The sequence below is a fragment of the Drosophila suzukii genome, unplaced genomic scaffold (genome assembly GCF_043229965.1).
Source record: "Drosophila suzukii unplaced genomic scaffold, CBGP_Dsuzu_IsoJpt1.0 scf_9, whole genome shotgun sequence".
Classification (NCBI taxonomy): Eukaryota; Metazoa; Arthropoda; class Insecta; order Diptera; family Drosophilidae; genus Drosophila; species Drosophila suzukii.
In genome coordinates this window covers 1,444,340-1,463,844 of record NW_027255941.1, presented here as the reverse complement: position 1 = coordinate 1,463,844, position 19,505 = coordinate 1,444,340, and the positions used below count along the sequence as shown (strand labels likewise).

The window sequence follows — 19,505 nt, the reverse complement described above, 5'->3', positions numbered from 1 at the left end:
GCTCGTTGTAAAGTTTTTGCGCTGTACTCCATGCGGGCGGTGTTGGTTGAGCAAATAGCAGCCATTTTAGGCGGGCTATTCTTTTGTTAATTTTATTCTTCTGACCTCCACGTACCATAACGCACACTCTACTCACTCAGACGGGTTATTTTTTAGTAAATCCTCCATGTATTATCTTCCTGATCCGCTGCTCCTTGTGACTCTAGTCACGGTCGCCATGAAATAAGATTGTTTCAAGTTTGTATTTTATTTTCAATTAGTTTTATTTTAGGGTTTATTTGGAGCAGCAATGGTGCCGCTCCAACGATCGAAGAGTCTCTCATTTTTACAATATTCTTTAAGTCTAATTAAGGCTAAGTCTCGTAGCTGCGCTGCTCGCAGGCGGCGGCAGAGAGACGGCTATGTACCTATATACTTATGTATAAAGGAGTGTACTTATATATGTTGCTATGCGCTCTCGAGTGGAGTCGCGAGGGGTATGCATATGCTGTCCGTTCGTTGCAATTATGCCGACGCTAGCACTTTCTGTGTGCGGGCTAAGCCATAGCGATCGGTTCATATTTCGGCCACTTAGGGGACTTTAAAATATGTAAACACTGCAACAAAGTGTTACAGTGCTTACCCTTTAAGTACTTTAGGTACAGTGGGTATTCAATGTATGTGCATACTACAAAGGAACACAATTTGAGTCAGCAATTTTCAAACATCTTGCTAATCTGGTTGGAAGTAAACACATACACACGACGGCCTACCATCCTCAGTCAAACGGACTCATAGAGAGGTGGCACAGATCCTTTAAGTCATCTTTGATGTGCAACAGAGGTACTCCGTGGCCGGAGTTACTGCCAACAGTTTTGCTTGGACTTCGTACCTGTTACAAGGAGGACATCAAATCTTCAGCCTCAGAAATGGTATACAGAACACCTATTCGACTGCCAAATGAGTTTTTTACCGACTTGGACGACACGGTTGACCCCACCTCTTTTTTGAGTATCTTTCGAGAGCACATGCAAAAAGTGCGACCGACATCAACAGCACATCATATCAAGCAGAAGATGTTCGTATTGAAAGGGATCGATAAATGTACGCATGTATTTCTCCGCACTGACGCCGCAAAACAACCTCTGGAAGCCCCTTACACTGGTCCTCATGAGATTGTCAGACGCGAAAACGATCGTGTTTTCACTATCAGACTCAATGGCCATGAGACTGCAGTATCAGTTGATCGCCTCAAACCAGCATTTTTAGTAAAGGACGACTGCCAGTTGGATTCAGAAGAAGTTACCCCTAGACTGACCAGGACTTATGAGAGAAAACATGGAGTTAAATTTTCAAACCAGGACTCGTGACGCGTTCACTGGAGGGGGAGTACTGTGGCAACCTAATATGGCAGTAGCGCCAACAGAAGCTTGCCAGATGACTAGAAAGAATGGTGTGGCAACTCTCGGAGATTTATCGGCAAGAATCAGCGAGCGACACACGTGTCTTGATAATATTAATAAACTTTGTAGTTCTTAATCTGAATAAAACTTTAATGGCAAACATACTTCGCCATATATTTGGTAAAGGTGCACCATCTAGGAGTCAATGTTAGAACTAGGAAGGGGCATAGAAAGAGTTGGAGGAGAGTAACAGGGTGAAATGTCAACCTCTTTATGGGGCATTGTCTCTCCTCTCCTTAGTTAGCGCTAAGAGTCAAGCGTCCATAGCGTTCTTTTCATTTTCACATCTCCTGAGGATCGATTGTGGGCGACTTAAGACTTATAATTCTTAGTTACACCACGCTTGGGTGAAATAAGTAAAGTTCAGATTCGTGACCAGGGGCAGAATTTCAAAGGAAAGAACAAAGAAGCGAATTATCTTTCGCCAGCGCTAAGTCCGTAGAGGTAATGAAGTGCAGAGGTTCTAGGGAGAAACTCTGGCCAAAATATCATTTTTTTGCTAGGCTTGGCGCTTATACCTGAATTACCATCATCAATTTTTGACCCGAGCTAACATGACCCTTTGAGACCTCTGAACGAATGGGGCTATTGTTAAAATTAGAGATTCTTTTTACAGGATGCTAATAGCCATAGGTTGGAAGGGCAAATCAAGCCTCGATAAATCTGAGGCCTTGGACGTTCGGAGGCATGATCCGAAGCAAAGGAAGTTTCTTTCTATCCCTTTCTAATCCCTTTCCAGTTCTTTATGGCTAGGATGAGTGGTGTCCTCACACCGAATTCAGCTTGTCTTTTGCACGCAAGTTTTTAAGGAAGATAATGGATATAGCCATCTTGGGGGGCGTGGCAAGAACACCACCATAATTGCTGGCGAGCGAGAGTCGGAAATTTTTTTTTTTACTAATTGAGTGCGGCACCCTTCCCAATCTATCACCTCGCCTAAAAATTGAAATGCTTGACATTTACGCTTTTCTAACCCCGACCATTACTGTTATAAAATGGCGCCCAACGTGAAGGAAGGACAAGTCGACAAACGGGGATATGAACTAGTACGTCCTATTCAAACATTCGAAGAACCAGCTAGATCATCTCCATCTGATCCGATCAAGGAATGTTGGCCAAATCAGGTGGCTCAACCAGTCGTAGATCTAAGGTCAAACTTTAAAGAAAAAGTGGCATCTAGAAACACTAATAGGATAAGGTCTTATTGGAATAATGTGAAAACTATAAGTACTATTAGATTCAAAAACAAAGAAGAACGCTATAGTCGAGTACCTCGACTAACAGATACCCGTTACTCAGCTAAAGGGACCAAAGGGAAATAGAGATATGCAAGCAGCAAAGCGAGATTAAAATGCGCCACCTACCGGCAGAAGACAGATTTAAGCGTTATGGGCGTTAAAGTGGGCGTGGCACTCTGCTGAAACTTGAGCTGCGTAAGAAGCTCAGGAATCTGCAAGCCAAATCTCAATAGCCTAGCTCTTATAGTTTTCGAGATCTCATCGTTCATCCGGACAGATGTACAGACGGGCATGGCTAGATCGACTCGGCTAGTGATCCTGATCAAGAATATATATACTTTATGTTACTTACTTTCCGAGGAATCTAGTATACCCTTTTACTATACGAGTAACGGGTATAACAATGATAATCGTCCGTATGCCGAAGTAATGCTCCTAGATAGGGTAGTGGTTGGACTGTTAGATACGGGTGCTGCCATTAACGTGATTGGTGGGAAGTTGGCAGAACAACTGATACGAAGTAAGGTTCCTTTTAAAAGAGTTGCAACAATTGCTGCCACGGCTGATGGCCGAAAGCAAGAAGTAGTTGGAAGACTTCAAACGCCCGTAAAGTAAAAGGAAGTGACCAAGGATCTCGAGTTCCATATTATACCATCATTGAATCAGGATCTATATTTAGGTATTAAGTTTCGGGCAGTCTTTAATTTGCTGCCATCTTCCATGCAAGATGGTTTCGAATTCACATAACCCGACTGATGGTCAGCAATGTAGTCTCAGCAAAGTTATTGGGACACTTCCTTCGTTTGCCTCTTCGGGGTTTGGAAAACCACTCTTATTTCTCACTAAATCGACGTTGGCGATGCTAAACTGATCAAGCAACGTCATTTTCAGGTGTCACCTGCTGTCGAAAAACTTATTTATAAAGAAATCGACCGAACGTTGGAACTGGGGGTGGTTGAGGAGTCTCAGAGTGGGTAGTCTTCGCCGGTTGTCCTGGTTTTTACCGAGACCGGAAAAGTACGTCTATGTTTGGACAGCCGTAAAGTCTACGCGGCTACTAAAAAGGATGCTTATCATTTGCCCCAAATCGATGGGATTTTATCCCGCCTTCCAAAGGCAATGTATATTTCCAGTCTCGATCTGAAAGATGCCTATTGGCAGATCCCTTTGGAGCCAAGCTTTCGGGATAAAACAGCTTTTACGATTCCGGGAAAGCCATTGTACCAATATAGGGTGATGCCATTCGGATTGACCAACGCGTCACAAACGGTGACTCGGTTAATGGATAAAGTTATCCCGCCTGATCTTAGGAATGAAGTTTTTGTCTATCTAGACGATCTTGTGGTCGTCTCAGACACATTTGAAACCCACATGAAAGTTCTGAGTGCGGTGGCCAAACAAATAAAAATAGCTAGACTCACACTAAATGTGGAGAAAACCACATTCTGCATACGATCGGTAAAATATCTGCTGTAACGAACTGATTTTTGTGGTCTGCTCGCTACGAGATTCGTGCGGCTAGCTCAGTGTATGGTGTGTTCGTCCCACCAAATTTATATTAACGTTACCGCCCAGTAGCTCAGAGAGAAAGCATAGAATTCACGGGTTCGTATTGGGTTTATTGCGGGTATATTATTACAAGTGTCTTAGTAGCTTGGTTGGCCTTGACTCGTTGCTTGTGACCTTCGGTACTTCCGACGGTCCTGATTGACTCCTTGACCTTGATGACTCGCTGCTCCATTCCTGTAGCTCCCTGAAGATCCTTACGCTTCTCAAGCGTGACTTGGTGACTGCTGGTAACGACTCGGACTCGCGAGGGGTATCCGCCGTACGGGCTTAGGGAAGCGTCACCGTTCCCAGACTAGGGTGAACAGAAGCTGCGCTCTCCAGGATCGCTCCTTTCGACACACCGCCGCCTGTCCCTTGCTCTGTCCCGGACGGTCCCACTGGGGTTTCTGCTCAGCCCGCGCAGACAGTCAAGGCGGAACGCCAGGAAGCTGCCTCGCGCTTTACTTCGCTTCCACGCCTAGTGTAAACGAACGTTCCACCCTAGCCTCACCCTTTTGCTTCTTGTCCGGGACGTTTCCGCGTGGCTTTTGGTACTCGGGGTTCGGGCACGCCGCTCCGGGACCTCGCAAGTCGAATCCGTAGGGCTCTCCTGGATAATTCCACTCGAGACCGTACCGATCGACCGCTCTCCCTTCTGGCTTGTTATATTTGGGGCTCGAGCACGCCGCTCTGGGACCTCGCAAGTCGAATCTGTAGGCCTCTCCTGGACAATTCCACTCGAGACCGTACCGATCGACCGCTCTCCCTCCTGGCTTGTTATATTTTCTCCAGGCGTAACGCCAGGACTTTGTGGATAAGGTTAATCGACCGCCTTGACCTAGCCGTGTGATGCCCCCTGGACCTCAGCTACCTGTGTCTCAATTCGGAGATTCCTGGTATCCCAATCCCGAACGTCTTCTCTGGCGACTCGACTTGTTGTTGCTCCCTTGTAGATTATCTGGTCGTTTGATTGTTTACTTTGGTATCTAAGTGATCTTGACGGTTTGACTCCTTGTGATCGACTGATCCAGCTGCCAGCGCTCTGCGGCCTTATATAGGGCCTCCGGGAACCGTTATTTCCCTATTGCGCATGGCCCGCTGAATCTCGCCACTCCGGGTCCAAAGTCCGTGCCTCCTGGTTGACCCACTTGTCCTCCACGTCGATGCTCCGCCCACTGCTGTCGTCCCGCTGATTCCCGTGGTGCTGGTGGCACACCTGTGTGCCGCTCCACTGCCGAGATGTGGCACTTCTTCTCCTGGTCCAAAGTTCACGGGAGAGTCCAAAGTCCGGTGGAGTCCCGTTATCCGCTTTTGCACACGGCACTCTTGCCTTGCCCGCGAGGTCTCCAAACTCTCTCGCTCTCCACCCTGGGTCTCCAAACTCTCTCGATCTCCATCCTTGGTCTTCAAACTTTCTCGCTCTCCATCCTTGGTCTCCAAACTCTCTCGTTCTCCATCCAAGTCTCCAAACTCTCCTCGCCGCGCCGTTACTACGCGAATTCGCCGCGTATCTGGTAAACGGCCGACCATCTGCTGCTGCTTCTATTTGTGGGGAGTTATTCAACTACTCACATTCCCCCCTTACTTCGGGAAACATTTAAAACTTGTTCCTACTCTCCGGCGTTTCCTTGCTTATCCTAGCCTTGTAGTCCTTGTGATTCCCGCGGCGCTCCCTCGTCGCTCCCTCGATGCTCCCACGACGCTCTTAACTCTGTTGAGTTTCCACAGCGCTGGTCATCCTCCTCGTAGCAACTTGAATCTCCCGCGCCGATATTTTCCATGACCCCACTGGGACATCGATACTCGTGGGCTATCGATCCCCAGCTCATTGCTGCGTTCTACTCCTTTTATTGGTTCCTCCGCCTGGTCACACCATTCGTGCGTGATCGATGTTTATTCGTATATCGATACCGACAATGCGGCGTCTTTACCTGCTCGTTGCGATCTTTCCACCTTGGCCGATGTTTCCATTTTTGTGTGCCCATCGATCGCACTATCGTCCAGTGCCAATCGATCGAGGAGCCCCCTTCCCTGGCTCATGGTGATTTTGCAACTTTCTAGGTAAGTTTTCGAATATCCTCACTCCTTTCTATTTCATCCTTTCTCTCTCCATACGACCTCTCGCGCCTCTCGTCTCTCTCTCTCGCCCTTCAATCGTCCTCAGCCGGCTGAGCCTGGCTCCATGCTGGCAACACTTGTGGGCGGGTGCGGAGAGGACTTCGCATTTGCTTCGCAGCAGGTGAGTACTTTGGTATCGTTTGGCTGCTTCCTGTATTAACCCAACGTGAATTTCACGATGCCGGAGCTGCAATGTATGCCCCTTTCTTCTGGCCCCTGTTTCAGCCGCGTTTCCCGTCCTATGCCGGTTTTCAAACTCTGTTTTGTTTATTTTATTCAAATTTTATTCGGCCGCTCCTCGAACACTCTCGTGCCCGCCATCCCCAACCGGACGCGGAACGCGCGCCCCTCTCTCCATACGCGTACGCTGCGCCTGTCGCCCAGGATGCGAGCCTCTTTTACCGCCGGTGCCTCTGCGATCCCTTCGGGCCACTCATTCTCCGCGATCTCTCACCATCGCTGGCCCTCCGGCGCCGACACCGTCCGCGACAATTTCGGCCGTGCCACCACTTCGGACACTTCGGGCGCCGAGTTCTGCCGCTTGAGCGGAGGACGGCCGTTTTCCACGGGCTCAGGCCACACCCAGGGTCCTCGCTCCAGCGGCTCATTTGGCTCCGCGGTTACCGTCGCGCTCCCGGTTGGCATTGACGTCGATGGCCCTGTCCTTGGCGTCGTTGGTTCGGTGCTCGGCGTCGGTGGGGCCCAATGCTCCGGTCTACCGCGGGTCCTGGGATCCAGCGGGCTAACCCGGGGACCACTCTCTTCCCAGATTCGGGGCTCCTCCGTCGCCGCCGTCTCCTCCGCGGGTCCATCCGGCCAGGTCCAGACAAACGTCTGCTGCCGCCACCTTACCCCTTCGGCCACTAACGTCCGGGTGCTGTGGCTCACGTGGGCCGCCGGTATGTCCGTCCGGATATGTTGTTGCTGCGGTGGATCGGTCTCGTGCTGACGGCGTCGCTCGCGTTCGGGCTGCTGCTGCGGTGGTAGCTGCTCGCGTTCGAGCTGCTGCCGCTGTGGTGGCTGCTGCTGCGGTGGTGGCTGCTCGCGTTCGAGCTGCTGCCGCTGTGGTGGCTGCTGCAGCGGTGGTGGCTGCTCGGTAGTCGTGCTGGCGTCCACTGTGATGACCCCTCGTACCGCGGTGTGGGCGGGATTTCGGGCAGCCACCGCGGAGGTGAGGACGCCCAGTCTTCTGCCACTTCTCGCGGCGGGATGCAGGGCTCGGGCGCATACTTCGGCGTGGGTGGGTACCCTGGGTTTTCCCACAGCTGCTGCTCCTCCTCCTCGGCCATCCGCAGTTGGGCCTGCCACTCCGGCGACTCCTCCATCTCCTTCAACCGCCTCTCCTCGCTCCGCCTTCGCGCCTCGCACTTTCGTCGAAATTCCCACGTAGCCTCTACCACAGCCTCGGCATGGCTACTGGGAGCCAGCTGCACCTGGGGCGGCTCTTCGCTGGCCCACTCGACCTCCGCCGCGCCAGTCGGGATGCGGCCGTCCGCCCGGTTGACCGCCTTGCGAAGCCGCCATCGTCGCTGCCCCACTCGCGGGTCTTCTACCTGCTCAACATCGCTGTCGGAGCTGATGACCGGCTCGGGGACGCCCCGCCCGTTGATCCGCCGCAGGGTTCGGGTAGGCCGGGCTGTCGACCATCCTTGCCCCGGGCTGGATCCTCCGGACGGTTGGTGGGCAGCCATCATTTTGCGCGCTTCGCTCCTTGTTATGCGTGTGCTCATGATGCTCGTCGATTTTGATTGTTCATCTGAAGCCTGGGCTCCCTTCAACGACACCTCGGTTCCGAGCCTTCCTCTTTGCTCAATTCCGCTATTTCCTTCGGCCTCTCCTTCTGTACCGTAGTACAGCTCTCTGCTCTGTGCCGTCTTCCCCCTTCCTTCGGCAGACTGTTGATGCGTGTTTTTCCCTTTCCTCCGACCAGTCCCAATCGAGACTTTGGACGCTCTGGTTTGCTCCCTATGTGTTCTTAACGTTTTCCTGATGTAGTATCCTTGGAGTCGGTTTGTAGTATACCTTTCGAATCCTTGGAGGTATCCTTGGAATTTCTTTCGTAGTATCTCTTGGGCATCCTTGGAGGTATCCTTTGACTCTTTTCGTAGTATCCTTTAGGCATCCTTGGAGGTATCCTTGGACTCCTTTCGTGGTATCCTCTGGGCATCCTTGGAGGCATCCTTGGACTCCTTTCGTAGTATCCTTTGGGCATCCTTGGAGGTATCCTTGGACTCCTTTCGTAGTATCCTTTGGGCAACCTTGAAGGTATCCTTGGACTCCATTCTTAGTATCCTTTGTGCATCCTTGGAGGTATCCTTTGACTCTTTTCGTAGTATCCCTTGGGCATCCTTGGAGGTATCCTTGGACTCCTTTCGTAGCATCCTCTGGGCATCCTTGGAGGCATCCTTGGACTCCTTTCGTAGCATCCTCTGGGCATCCTTGGAGGCATCCTTGGACTCCTTTCGTAGTATCCTTTGGGCATCCTTGGAGATATCCTTGTACTTTCAATGTTTGCGTCTGTTGTGTCTGATTGCAGTATCCGCTCGCTTGTGTTTTCCGTTAGTTGCTGTTTCAGCTCGCTTACGTGGATGGTCCGCTCTTTCTTTGTGTTTATGTGTCGTATTTTGCAGATTACTGGTGACGAAAAACCCATGACTTGGTAAGGTCCGTCGTATCTTGGGGCCAATTTTGCTGCGAACCCCTCGGTCGCTTTTGATAAGTGGTGTTCCTTGGCCCACACGACGTCACCCACCTTTGGCGACCATTGCCTCCTCCTTAGGTTATAATGCCTAGCCTGGTCCTGGGATACTTTCTCCAGGTTCCGCCTTACAATCTCAAAGATTTCTCTGAGTTTGTTTGCTTTCTCCTCCGGGGTCTCTGTCAGTCGTCCGGTCCCTACGGTTTCTCTGTCGTATAGGGCGCTCGGTAGTCTTGGTTCTCTGCTTTGGGTAATGAACGACGGTGTGTAACCTGTGGATTCTGAAGCGCTCGTGCTTACTGCCAGCATGATTTCCGGCCATTTTTTCGTCCCAGTCTCTTTGGTTCTGCCCTGCGAACTGCGCTATCATTGTTTTCACCGTCCTATTGGCGCTCTCAGTCGGGTTCTCCTGTGGGGTGTATGGAGCTGTGAACTGTTGCTTGGCTCCTATTTCGGCCAGGAAACTCTTGAAAATTTTGCTGGCCATACCTCGCGATTATGCGTTCTTTAAAAGCATTCTTTAGGGATTCCGCCGTCGCGCTTCGCAGCGGCACCAGCTCAGTCCACTTGGAGAACCGTTCTATCAATACCAGCAGCATTTGGTTGCCGTGCTTCGAACGCGGCAGGGGTCCAATGAAGTCCGCACATACCGTAACCCATGGTTCCTCTGGCACCTGCGTCAGCATTTTCCCAGCCATTTGCATCTGATTCGGATTAAATCTCATGCATGTCTCGCATCCTCGCACGTGGGCTCGGGCGTCTCTGTGCATTCCTGGCCAGTAATACCGGGCTGCTAGACGTGCTATTGTCTTCCGGCTTCCTACATGGCCAGCTGCCGCTGAGTCGTGGCTCTCCTTCAGCACCGTTACCCGTAGAGCTTTCGGAACACACATCTTCCATGTTGCGACATCTTCGCTGCCCGCTCTATGAGGTATATTCCTGTACAGGGTGTTACCCTCCATCACGTAGTCCGGATACTTTTGCGGCTGGGCCCTTATCTTTTCGCGCATTTCCAGAGTCCAGCTGCATGCTGCAGAAGCTTCCGCCGCCGACGTCTCCTTGATCTCGGTCGTTGAGTAATTCTTCTCAGCGAGAGATTACCTTTTCGCCTCGTTCAGTTTCCTGGGTCAAGATTGCCCCGATGACGTAGTCGCTTGCGTCAGTTTGCACGATTAATGGTTTGTCGAAATCCGGGCATGCCAGTACGGGGTCTGCGACGAGTCTTGCCTTCACCTCTTCGAACGCCGTCTGATGTTCCTGTGTCCACACCCACTTATTGCCCTTGCGTAGCAGATCGTTGAGAGGTTTGACTATTTTTGCGAGGTCAGGTACAAACCGGCGGTACCATGATTCTACGCCCAGGTACTGTCGGAGCTCTCTTACTGTCGATGGTGGTTCTAGTTCGGCGATGGCTGCTACCTTTTCCGGATCCGTGCCTATTCCTTCGCTAGTCACCCGATGACCGAGATATAACAGCTCTTTCTTGAAAAATTGGCACTTCTCCGGGTTTAACCTCAGATTTGCCTCCTTTAGTCGTCGGAACACTTCCTTTAGGTTGGCCATGTGTTCTTCAAGCGAGCGCCCGATTACTATGATGTCGTCCTGGTAAGCAAATGCGTGCGGCGACATTTCGGGGCCGATCACCCGGTCCAGCACCCGTTGAAAAGTCGCAGACGCCGAATGAAGTCCGAATGGCATTATTCTCCATTGGAATAAACCTTTCCCCGGCACTGCAAACGCCGTATACTGCCTGCTGTCTGCTTTCAGTGGGATTTGCCAGTACCTATCTTTTAGGTCCAAGCTGCTGATGTACCGTGCTTCCCTCAGTTGGTCGAGAATATAATTAATTCGGGGCATCGGGTAGGCATCCTTTATAGACTTAGCGTTGATTTGCCTAAAGTCGACGCACAGGCTCCATTTGCCCGTCTTTTTTTAACCATCACGATGGGGGAACTGTATGGGCTTGTTGAGTGTTCTATGTATCCCCTTGAACTTTCGGATTCTTGGGATAGTATCGCTGCTTTATTGGTTTGTCGTCTTTCATCTTGATCTGATGCTCTGCCATGTTTGACGCTCCCTTCATGCTGTTGAAACTCGCTAGCTCTGCCTCCAGGAATTTCGTCGTGTCGTCATCTTCGCTTGCCCGTTGTACGACTGCCACCGATAGCTTCTCCTCGAGCCATCCCTTGTGACAATTTTTGGCTGGTATTATCACTTCGTGTCCAGCGCACTTAATCTCGGTACCAACTTGTGTTAGAAAGTTCCATCCCAACACCAATGAATCCACTACCCCTGGTAGTGGAACGCGATTTCCACCTCCAGCTGCTCATCGATTCCGCCACATCTTCCGTCTGCCAACCTAACTTGCCGTCGTATCCTCGTAAGCAGCCAGGTCGTCCGCCAGCTCTTTGCTTATAAAGCTTGCTGTTGCCCCGGTGTCGATTGTGGCCTTGTATGTGCCCCCACCAATCGTCACCGCTGCGGACAACTGCTGCTCCTCCTCGATCAGCTTTCCTGTTAGTTTGGAGAAGTAGCATCTTGCGACCTCTCTGTGGCTGAGATCGCTGGGCATTTCCCGCCTGCTGGCTGACGCCTACTCTCTCGCACACCCAGCATAATAACAGGCGTTGGTGCCGACATCCCCGCGCCCAGTGTCCATGACCGCCGCACTTTCGGCAGGCCTCCTGGGGTTCTGTGATGTGTGTCGTTTCACGAGGCCTTTGTGTTGTACTTGGTGGCCTCCAAACATTGTTTGCTGGCTGCATCTGTTGCTGTTGTGGTGGTGTCCATTGGCCTCCGCGTGGTGCTCCTGTTGCCTGCTGCCGTGGTACTCGGTTAGGTGGCGACCATTGGTCGTTTCCCCGTGTCTCCTGGATTCCTGTCTATTCGCATCTTCTGCATGTTATCTGCGCTGGCGATGCCGTCTTGGTCTTCGAGAATTTGTTTTCCTGCGCGTACGCTTCCCGCTCCTTTTCGAGTTCTTCATACTCGTCTGCTAATATCATCAGCGTGTCCAGGTCCGACACTTTGTATGCCCTTAGGAAGATCCATAGACTGGGGGTGCAGTTTTCCTTGATGATCCTTAGGGTCTCTTTAGTGGAATAATTAAGTGGCCTCACCATCGTCTGCATGTCGATCATGTCGTCTTTGAACGACTCGCTGAAGCCCTGCTTCCGTTGCCTGACCTGATCCGCCAGCCTGGTATAGAAGTCTCTCGGTAGAAAGTATGTGTGGAAACTATCTATAAACTCCGCCCATGTTTTTCATTGTTTGTTGTTGGCGATAAACCACTTCAGAGCCCTTCCTTTCAGCAATTCAGGCATCGCTCGGGGAATCATGTCTAACTCCAAGCCGTATGTGTTGGCGGACCATTCCACCTGTTCCAGGAAATCGAACGGTTTTTCCGCCCCGTCGAACCTGAACGACCATTCGCGGACCTGTTTAGCGATCCTTGCATAGTCTGACTGACTGGGTCTCGAGATTAGCGCTGTTATTTTCCTGTCTTGGCTTGATCCTCTCCTGTTTGCCTCCTTTTGTAGGTTGTCAACGCTCAGGCTTGCCACTAAGTTGTCCCCTTCGGCGGTTGTTAACGTGATGCTGCGGCCGGCTTTGTCGTGGTATGTGGCTTCCAAATCGGCCCAGATGTCAACGAGTTGTGGGTCATTATCCGTTTCTGAGTAATACTCGGATAATGCTTTTCTCATGTCCTCTAATCTGCCGTCTAGGGTGACATTAAGCCTCTGTGCGACATTGGCGAAGTCCTCCTTTTTAAGCCGGTAGATCCACTTCTTCCGCATTCTGTTTAAATTGCTTTCACTGCTGGGACAACCACGTTGGGCGCCAGATGTAACGAACTGATTTTTGTGGCCTGCTCGCTACGAGATTCGTACGGCAAGCTCAGTATATTGTGTGTTCGTCCCACCAAATTTATATTAACGTATTCGTTCGTATTGGGTTTATTGCGGGTATATTATTACAAGTGTCTTAGTAGCTTGGTTGGCCTTGACTCGTTGCTTGTGACCTTCAGTACTTCCGACGGTCCTGATTGACTCAACGACCTCTCGCCTTGATGACTCGGTGCTCCAGTCCTGTAGCTCCCTGAAGATACTCGCAGCTCCCTGAAGATCCTCGCAGCTCCCTGCAGATCCTCGCAGCTCCCTGAAGACGCTCGCTCGCTGTTCGCTTCCTAGTGTAAACGAACGTTCCACCCTAGCCTCACCCTTTTGCTTCTTGTCCGGGACAAGGGGCTCGGGCACGCCGCTCCGGGACCTCGCAAGTCGAATCCGTAGGGCTCTCCTGGATAATTCCACTCGAGACCGTACCGATCGACAGCTCTCCATTCTGTCTTGTTATATTTGGGGTTCGAGCACGCCGCTCTGGGACCTCGCATGTCGAATCTGTAGGGCTCTCCTGGACAATTCCACTCGAGACCGTACCGATCGACCGCTCTTCCTCCTGGCTTGTTATATTTTCTACAGGCGTAACGCCAGGACTTTGTGGATAAGGTTAATCGACCGCCTTGACCTAGCCGTGTAATGCCCCCTGGACGTCAGCTACCTGTGTCTCAATTCGGAGATTCCTGGTATCCCAATCCCGAACGTCTCGACGTAGCAATCTTGCTTCTTGTAGGCTCCCACGGCGCTGCTTCTCTGGCGACTCGACTTGTTGTTGCTCCCTTGTAGATTATCTGGTCGTTTGATTGTTTACTTTGGTATCTAAGTGATCTTGACGGTTTGACTCCTTGTGATCGACTGATCCAGCTGCCAGCGCTCTGCGGCCTTATATAGGGCCTCCGGGAACCGTTATTTCCCTATTGCGCATGGCCCGCTGAATCTCTCCACTCCGGGTCCAAAGTCCGTGCCTCCTAGTTGACCCACTTGTCCTCCACGTACCGCTTCCCATCGATGCTCCGCCCACTGCTGTCGTCCCGCTGATTCCCGTGGTGCTGGTGGCACGCCTGTGTGCCGCTCCACTTCCGAGATGTGGCACTTCTTCTCCCGGTCCAAAGTTCACGGGAGAGTCCAAAGTCCGGTGGAGTTCCGTTATCCGCTTTTGCACACGGCACTCTTGCCTTGCCCGCGAGGTCTCCAAGCTCTCTCGCTCTCTACCCTGGGTCTCCAAACTCTCTCAATCTCCATCCTTGGTCTCCAAACTTTCTCGCTCTCCATCCTTGGTCTCAAAACTCTCTCGTTTTCCATCCAAGTCTCCAAACTCTCCTCGCCGCGCCGTTACTACGCGAATTCACCGCGTATCTGGTAAACGGCCGGTCATCTGCTGCTGCTTCTATTTGAGGGGAGTTTTTCAACTCCTCACACTGCTTTAAGCGTTTTCGGCCTTACGTAGAAGGGCATGAATTTACGGTGATTACTGACCACGCTTCGCTCAAATGGCTCATCAGTCAGTCGGATCTCAACTCTCGCTTAGCTCTATGGGCCTTAAAATGGGAAAATGAGTGTTGTACCAGAGGCTTTGTCTAGAACCATTGAGGCAGAAGTAGCTGTAGTAGAGGCTGTCGTCGGTCAAACATTGTAATCGATAGGAAGGATAAGTATTGTAAGGAAAATCTAGTATTTGTTAAGATATCCGATCTCGTATGGATTTCTTGTCCCTTGAAGTGTGGGCCTACAAATATCGGTACAGTGAATGCCGCCAGAAAATGTGCTTCTCATTGTCTTGTTAATCGTAGGAGGGCACACCGCGGTAAGATTAAGTTAGTTTGAAATGTACGAGGCTGATTTTAATTGTTCACAGAATAAAACGCACGTACGTGACGCGCTTACCGCCCTTGAAGTCCACCCTCTCTTCGGACCTACGCGTGTGGGGTAGTCGTTAAAAAGGCAACTCCATATGATTCCAGACAACTCCTATTATTCGCAGTCCTAGGGAGACTGCATGGGCAACTTGCGTTGGAGGAAGGCTTGACGACCAGCTAGAGAGTTTTGACCTGTTGGGATGCCGCATTCCCCCAAGAGGAGTTCGCGGCTGAGAGGAGGGGAAGCCACCCCTACAGCAGCGCGAGCGGATCAGCAGCCAGCGAGTAGTGGAGCAGAAAACCGGCCGCGAGTGAACATAACCTCGGCAGCGGCCATTTCTAGCCCAGCCACTACGGTGACTACAGTAGCGTCCCAACCCAGGAGTACTGCTGTCACAGCTGCGAGTTCAAAACCGGAGATGAGCCAGCCCCTCACGTCGGACCTTTTGAAAAGGTTTGCGGCGTTGGAGGAGGAGCTGAAGCAGGTTAAAACCCTGAACAGTGCGAGCACCGTCGGCCTAAGCGCATATGGCGCCAACAGTGGAGCGTCGGGGCGGCCGCCATCTTGGAGCGGGCCGCCATCAGCCACATCTAACGGTGAGGCCTCAACTAACTGGGTCGGGCCGGTCCCACATAGCGGTGTCGGTGCGAGCAGTGCGGCCTTGGAGTGGACCGCCATTGCTAACGACTAGCAATCATCTTGTGGAGCCACTGTGTGCTACAAGTGTTGCGCAGACAGCGCATGGATTCGTGCTACCGGGCGGAAGCAACCACAACGTGGCAACAGCATCGGCATTTGTGGGATCCTACGCCTCGATGACGCCGAATGAATCCCAAAGTGTGTATGAGCCAAGGAGGCTTCCGGACCTGCCTGTATTAGAAGGGCAGCCCGACGAGTGGCCGATCTTTAACTGTGCGTTTGTGGAGACGACCCAAGCATACAACTGCACAGACTTGGAGAACAACCAGAGGTTGTTGAAGGCGCTGAAGGATGAAGCACGCGAGACAGTGAAGTCGCTGCTGATTCACCCTGGGAACGTCAGCGCCGTGATGGAGCAGCTGCGCTTTAGGATCGGCCGACCGGAGCAGCTTATACGCAGCCAGCTGAACAGCGGGCGAGAGGTGCCGCCGATTTCGGAGCAGCACCTGGCGAGGGTCGTTCCCTTCGCAACCCGAGTGAGTAACCTCACGGCCTTCTTGCAGTCAGCGAAGGCGGAGCAGCACCTGCGGAGGAGGAGCTTGTGGTGAAGCTTCCTAAGAGCAAGCGAGTAGTCTGGGCCAGGCACGCTGCATCGATCGAGCCCTTTCCCACTGTAGCGCACTTCAGAGCGTGGCTGCAGGAGCACGCAAACGTCGTGTGTACGGTTTTGGACGTCGAGGGAAAGGAGCCGAAGCGTCAAGTTCTGCATGCGAGCGTCGACCAGAACGGATGCGATCAACAGGATGATCGGCGTGGAGGTTGTCCAATCTGTGGAGGGCAACATGCTGCGACGAGCTGCAGGGAGTTCATTGGAGCTTCGCCACCGGGTAGGTGGAGCTTGGTGAGGAGGCATCGGCTGTGCTTCACATGCTTACGGAGTGAACATACGACCAGATTCTGCGATGTACGTGGCGATTGCATCACCGTCTGCTACATGGCGTGGACGAGGAGCGAAAATGGCCGGCGTAGCGAGGTGGCTTCAGGAGCCACAACGGAGGAAACCAGCAGTCAGCAGTTTCCAGACGCAGCCCGGACAGGAGGTCTTCGCAACGAGGTGGTTACAGGGACCACGAGGGGAGCCTGCAGTCGGCTGTCCCCAGAAACAGCCTGGAGAGAAGGGCCCCGCAGCCAGCGGAGGCGCCCGTGCAGAGGAACTTAAGCTGCGTTGACGCCGAGGGAGGCCGACTTTTGTTCCGTATACTGCCAGTAACGCTGTACGGAGCTGGTCGCCAGGTGGACACATACGCGCTCTTGGATGAAGGATCCTCCGTCACGATGATCGATGACGAACTACGGAGGGATCTGGGAGTGCGAGGCGAACATCGATAGCTGAATATTCAATGGTTTGAAGGAAGGGCCAGCAGAGAGCCCAGCAACGTGGTGAGCCTGGAGATAAGTGGAGCTGGGAAGCCCACTCGCCACGCTTTGAGGAACGTGTACTCCGTTTCGAGCCTGAGTCTGCCGATGCAGTCGTTAGGCCGACGAGATGTCCAGGGCGTGCATAAGGATGCGCGTCTGCTGATGAAGCCCTACATCAACGTGGTGCCTAAGTTGATCATCGGACTGGACCATGGACATTTGGGATTGCCACTTAGGACGAGGCGGTTTGCCAGAGAGGGACCGTATTCGGCCGCAACCGAGCTTGGATGTGTTGTGTTTGGGCCAGTAAGTGGGCAATCGACTACGCCGTCACCGTCAATGGATAATACGATGGAACAGATGGTGGAGGACTACTTCGAGATGGAAAGCTTTGGTATGAAGCTCGCACCGCAGGTCGCAGCCAGCGATGGCCTCGAAGACACCACGCTGAAAGTGGGGCGTCGCTACCAGACGGGATTACTCAGGAAGGACGACTACGCTGTGTTGCCACGGAGATACAAGATGGCGCACAGACGGCTGATCAACGTGTCGAAAACCCGAAGCCCGGTAAGGTCCGGCTTGTGTTCGATGCTGCAGCCAAAGTTGGAGGAACCTCGCCAAATTCGGCGCTGGACAAGGGGCCTCAGCATTACAAGCCCTTGCGAGCCGTGCTCTTCCACTTCAGGGAAGGAGCAGTCGGAGTCTGCGTTGACATCAAGGAGATGTTCCACCAAGTGCTGATCCGACCCGAGGATCGATGTTCCCAACGATTCCTTTGGAGAGATGGCAACGACGATCGAGACCCGGATGTGTACGAGATGAACGTAACGACGTTTGGAGCAGCCTGCTCGCCGAGCGCTGCGCATTACGTAAGGACGGTGAATGCCCTGAAGTTTCGGGATTCGGATCCGAGGGCAGTCAAGGCCATCATCGACCACCACTACGTCGATGACTATCGTGGAAGCGGCGTTGGGACCACGTGGACAAGTCCAGAGCGTCGGATGGGGTGAGGCTGACCAAAAGATCTTTGGAATGCGCTGGCAGGTAGCCACGGACGATTTCAGATTCAACGTGGAGTATCACCGAGTGCCAAGTAGCGTTCTAAGTGGAGATCGAGTCCCCACAAAAAGGGAGTATTTGAGCCTGCTGATGTCAACGTTCGACCCATTGGGATTCCTGTGCTGCCTGATGATTACAGCGAAGCTGTTGTTGAGAGAGATCTGGAGGCAGAAGATCCAGCGGGACGAACCACTACCGGAGAAAATAGGCAAAGCCTTTGCGGCCTGGCGCAGGGAGATGGACGCCGTGGGACAGTTCCGATGCCCTCGTCACTATTTTGGGCATGGAGCAGTTCGGACCCTCGAGTTGCACGTGCTCGTGGATGCAAGTCAATCTGCATTCGCGGCGGTGGCCTACTGGAGGGTCACCTACGAGGATGACAACGTGCTGGTTAGCTTCGTGTGCGCAAAGACGAGGTGCGCGCCGATGAGAACGATGTCGATCCCAAGCTTGGAGCTGCAGGCAGCGGTTCTTGGAACCAGACTGATGAACACTGTCAGGGAGGAGCACATTGTGGACATGAGACGGTGTTGTGGACGGACTCAAAAACGGTGCTGAGATGGATCGGCAGCACCCACCGCCGGTACAAGAAGTTTGTTGGCAACCGAGTGGCGGAGAATTTGGAGTCGGCGAAGGTTTCCCAGCGCCGATGGGTACCTACAGCTGACCACGCAGCGGATGATGCGACGCGGTCGCAGAATAAGGCAGACCTTAGCCCGGAATCAAGTTGGCTAAGCGGACCCGCATTTTTGAGGCAGCCAGCGAGCGGCTGGCCGGCGCCTGAGGAGGAAACCGAGCGTGTTCCAGATGCGCCGGATGAAGAGGAGATGCCCAGTGAGTTTGCATTGGTGGCCGCCAATGAATTCGCCATTCCGTTCCAGAGATTCTCGAGCTTCAGTCGCCTGGTGAGGACCACAGCCTGGGTCTTGAGGTTTGCGCGTTGGTGTCGCAAGCAAACAAGCGAGATCGAGGAGTACGGACTCACTGCAACGGAGTGTGAGGCCGCGGAGAACCTTTTAGTCAGACAGGTCCAGTTGGAATCGTTCCCCGACGAGATGAGGTCGGCGGAATGCGGAAAGGACGCGGCCGATGCCGCCGATAATGGGACCCCTTTCAGAGGATTGACTGGAAGCGAGGGGATGGCCATTCAAGTACACCGGATTGGACTACTTTGGACCACTGCTGGTGACTGTATCCCGCCACAGAGAGAAGCGTTGGGTCACCTTGTTCACGTGCTTGACGACAAGGGCGATTCATCTGGAGCTGGCGCATGACCTGTCGACGGATTCATGCATAATAGCGATCAGGAACTTCGTCTGCCGAAGAGGACCAGTACATAGAATGCGCAGTGTCAACGGCAAGAACTTCGTGGGAGCTGACGGGAGGCCGAGCGATTTGGAGACGTGTTTGAGACGGAGAGGATACAGAGTGAGTTGTCCAGCTGAAGCATTGAATGGGTTTTCAATTGCCCATCGAACCCGTCTGAGGGCAGAGTATGGGAGCGGATAGTGCAGTGCGTCAAACGAGTGCTGCGCGATACTCTGAAGGAAGTCGCGCCGAAGGATCATGTGTTGGAGAGTTTCCTGATCGA

General features: G+C 52.6%; 2 protein-coding genes across 2 annotated transcripts; one reads left to right on the top strand and one right to left on the bottom strand.

Moving 5' to 3' along the window:
• Positions 1-8,460: 8,460 nt before the first annotated feature.
• On the bottom strand, positions 8,461-9,937 carry LOC139355141 (cylicin-2-like). The gene is made up of 2 exons (XM_070999477.1): positions 9,869-9,937; positions 8,461-8,847 (listed from the first exon to the last, which is right to left on the bottom strand). Exons 1-2 carry the CDS (start codon positions 9,935-9,937, stop codon positions 8,461-8,463), a joined length of 456 nt encoding a protein of 151 aa, XP_070855578.1.
• A 7,023-nt stretch (positions 9,938-16,960) lies between these two features.
• LOC139355140 (uncharacterized) lies at positions 16,961-19,188 on the top strand. The gene is made up of 4 exons (XM_070999476.1): positions 16,961-17,356; positions 17,419-17,861; positions 17,920-18,304; positions 18,364-19,188. The coding sequence occupies exons 1-4, from the start codon at positions 16,961-16,963 to the stop codon at positions 19,186-19,188; spliced, it is 2,049 nt and encodes a 682-aa protein (XP_070855577.1).
• Positions 19,189-19,505: the final 317 nt, after the last annotated feature.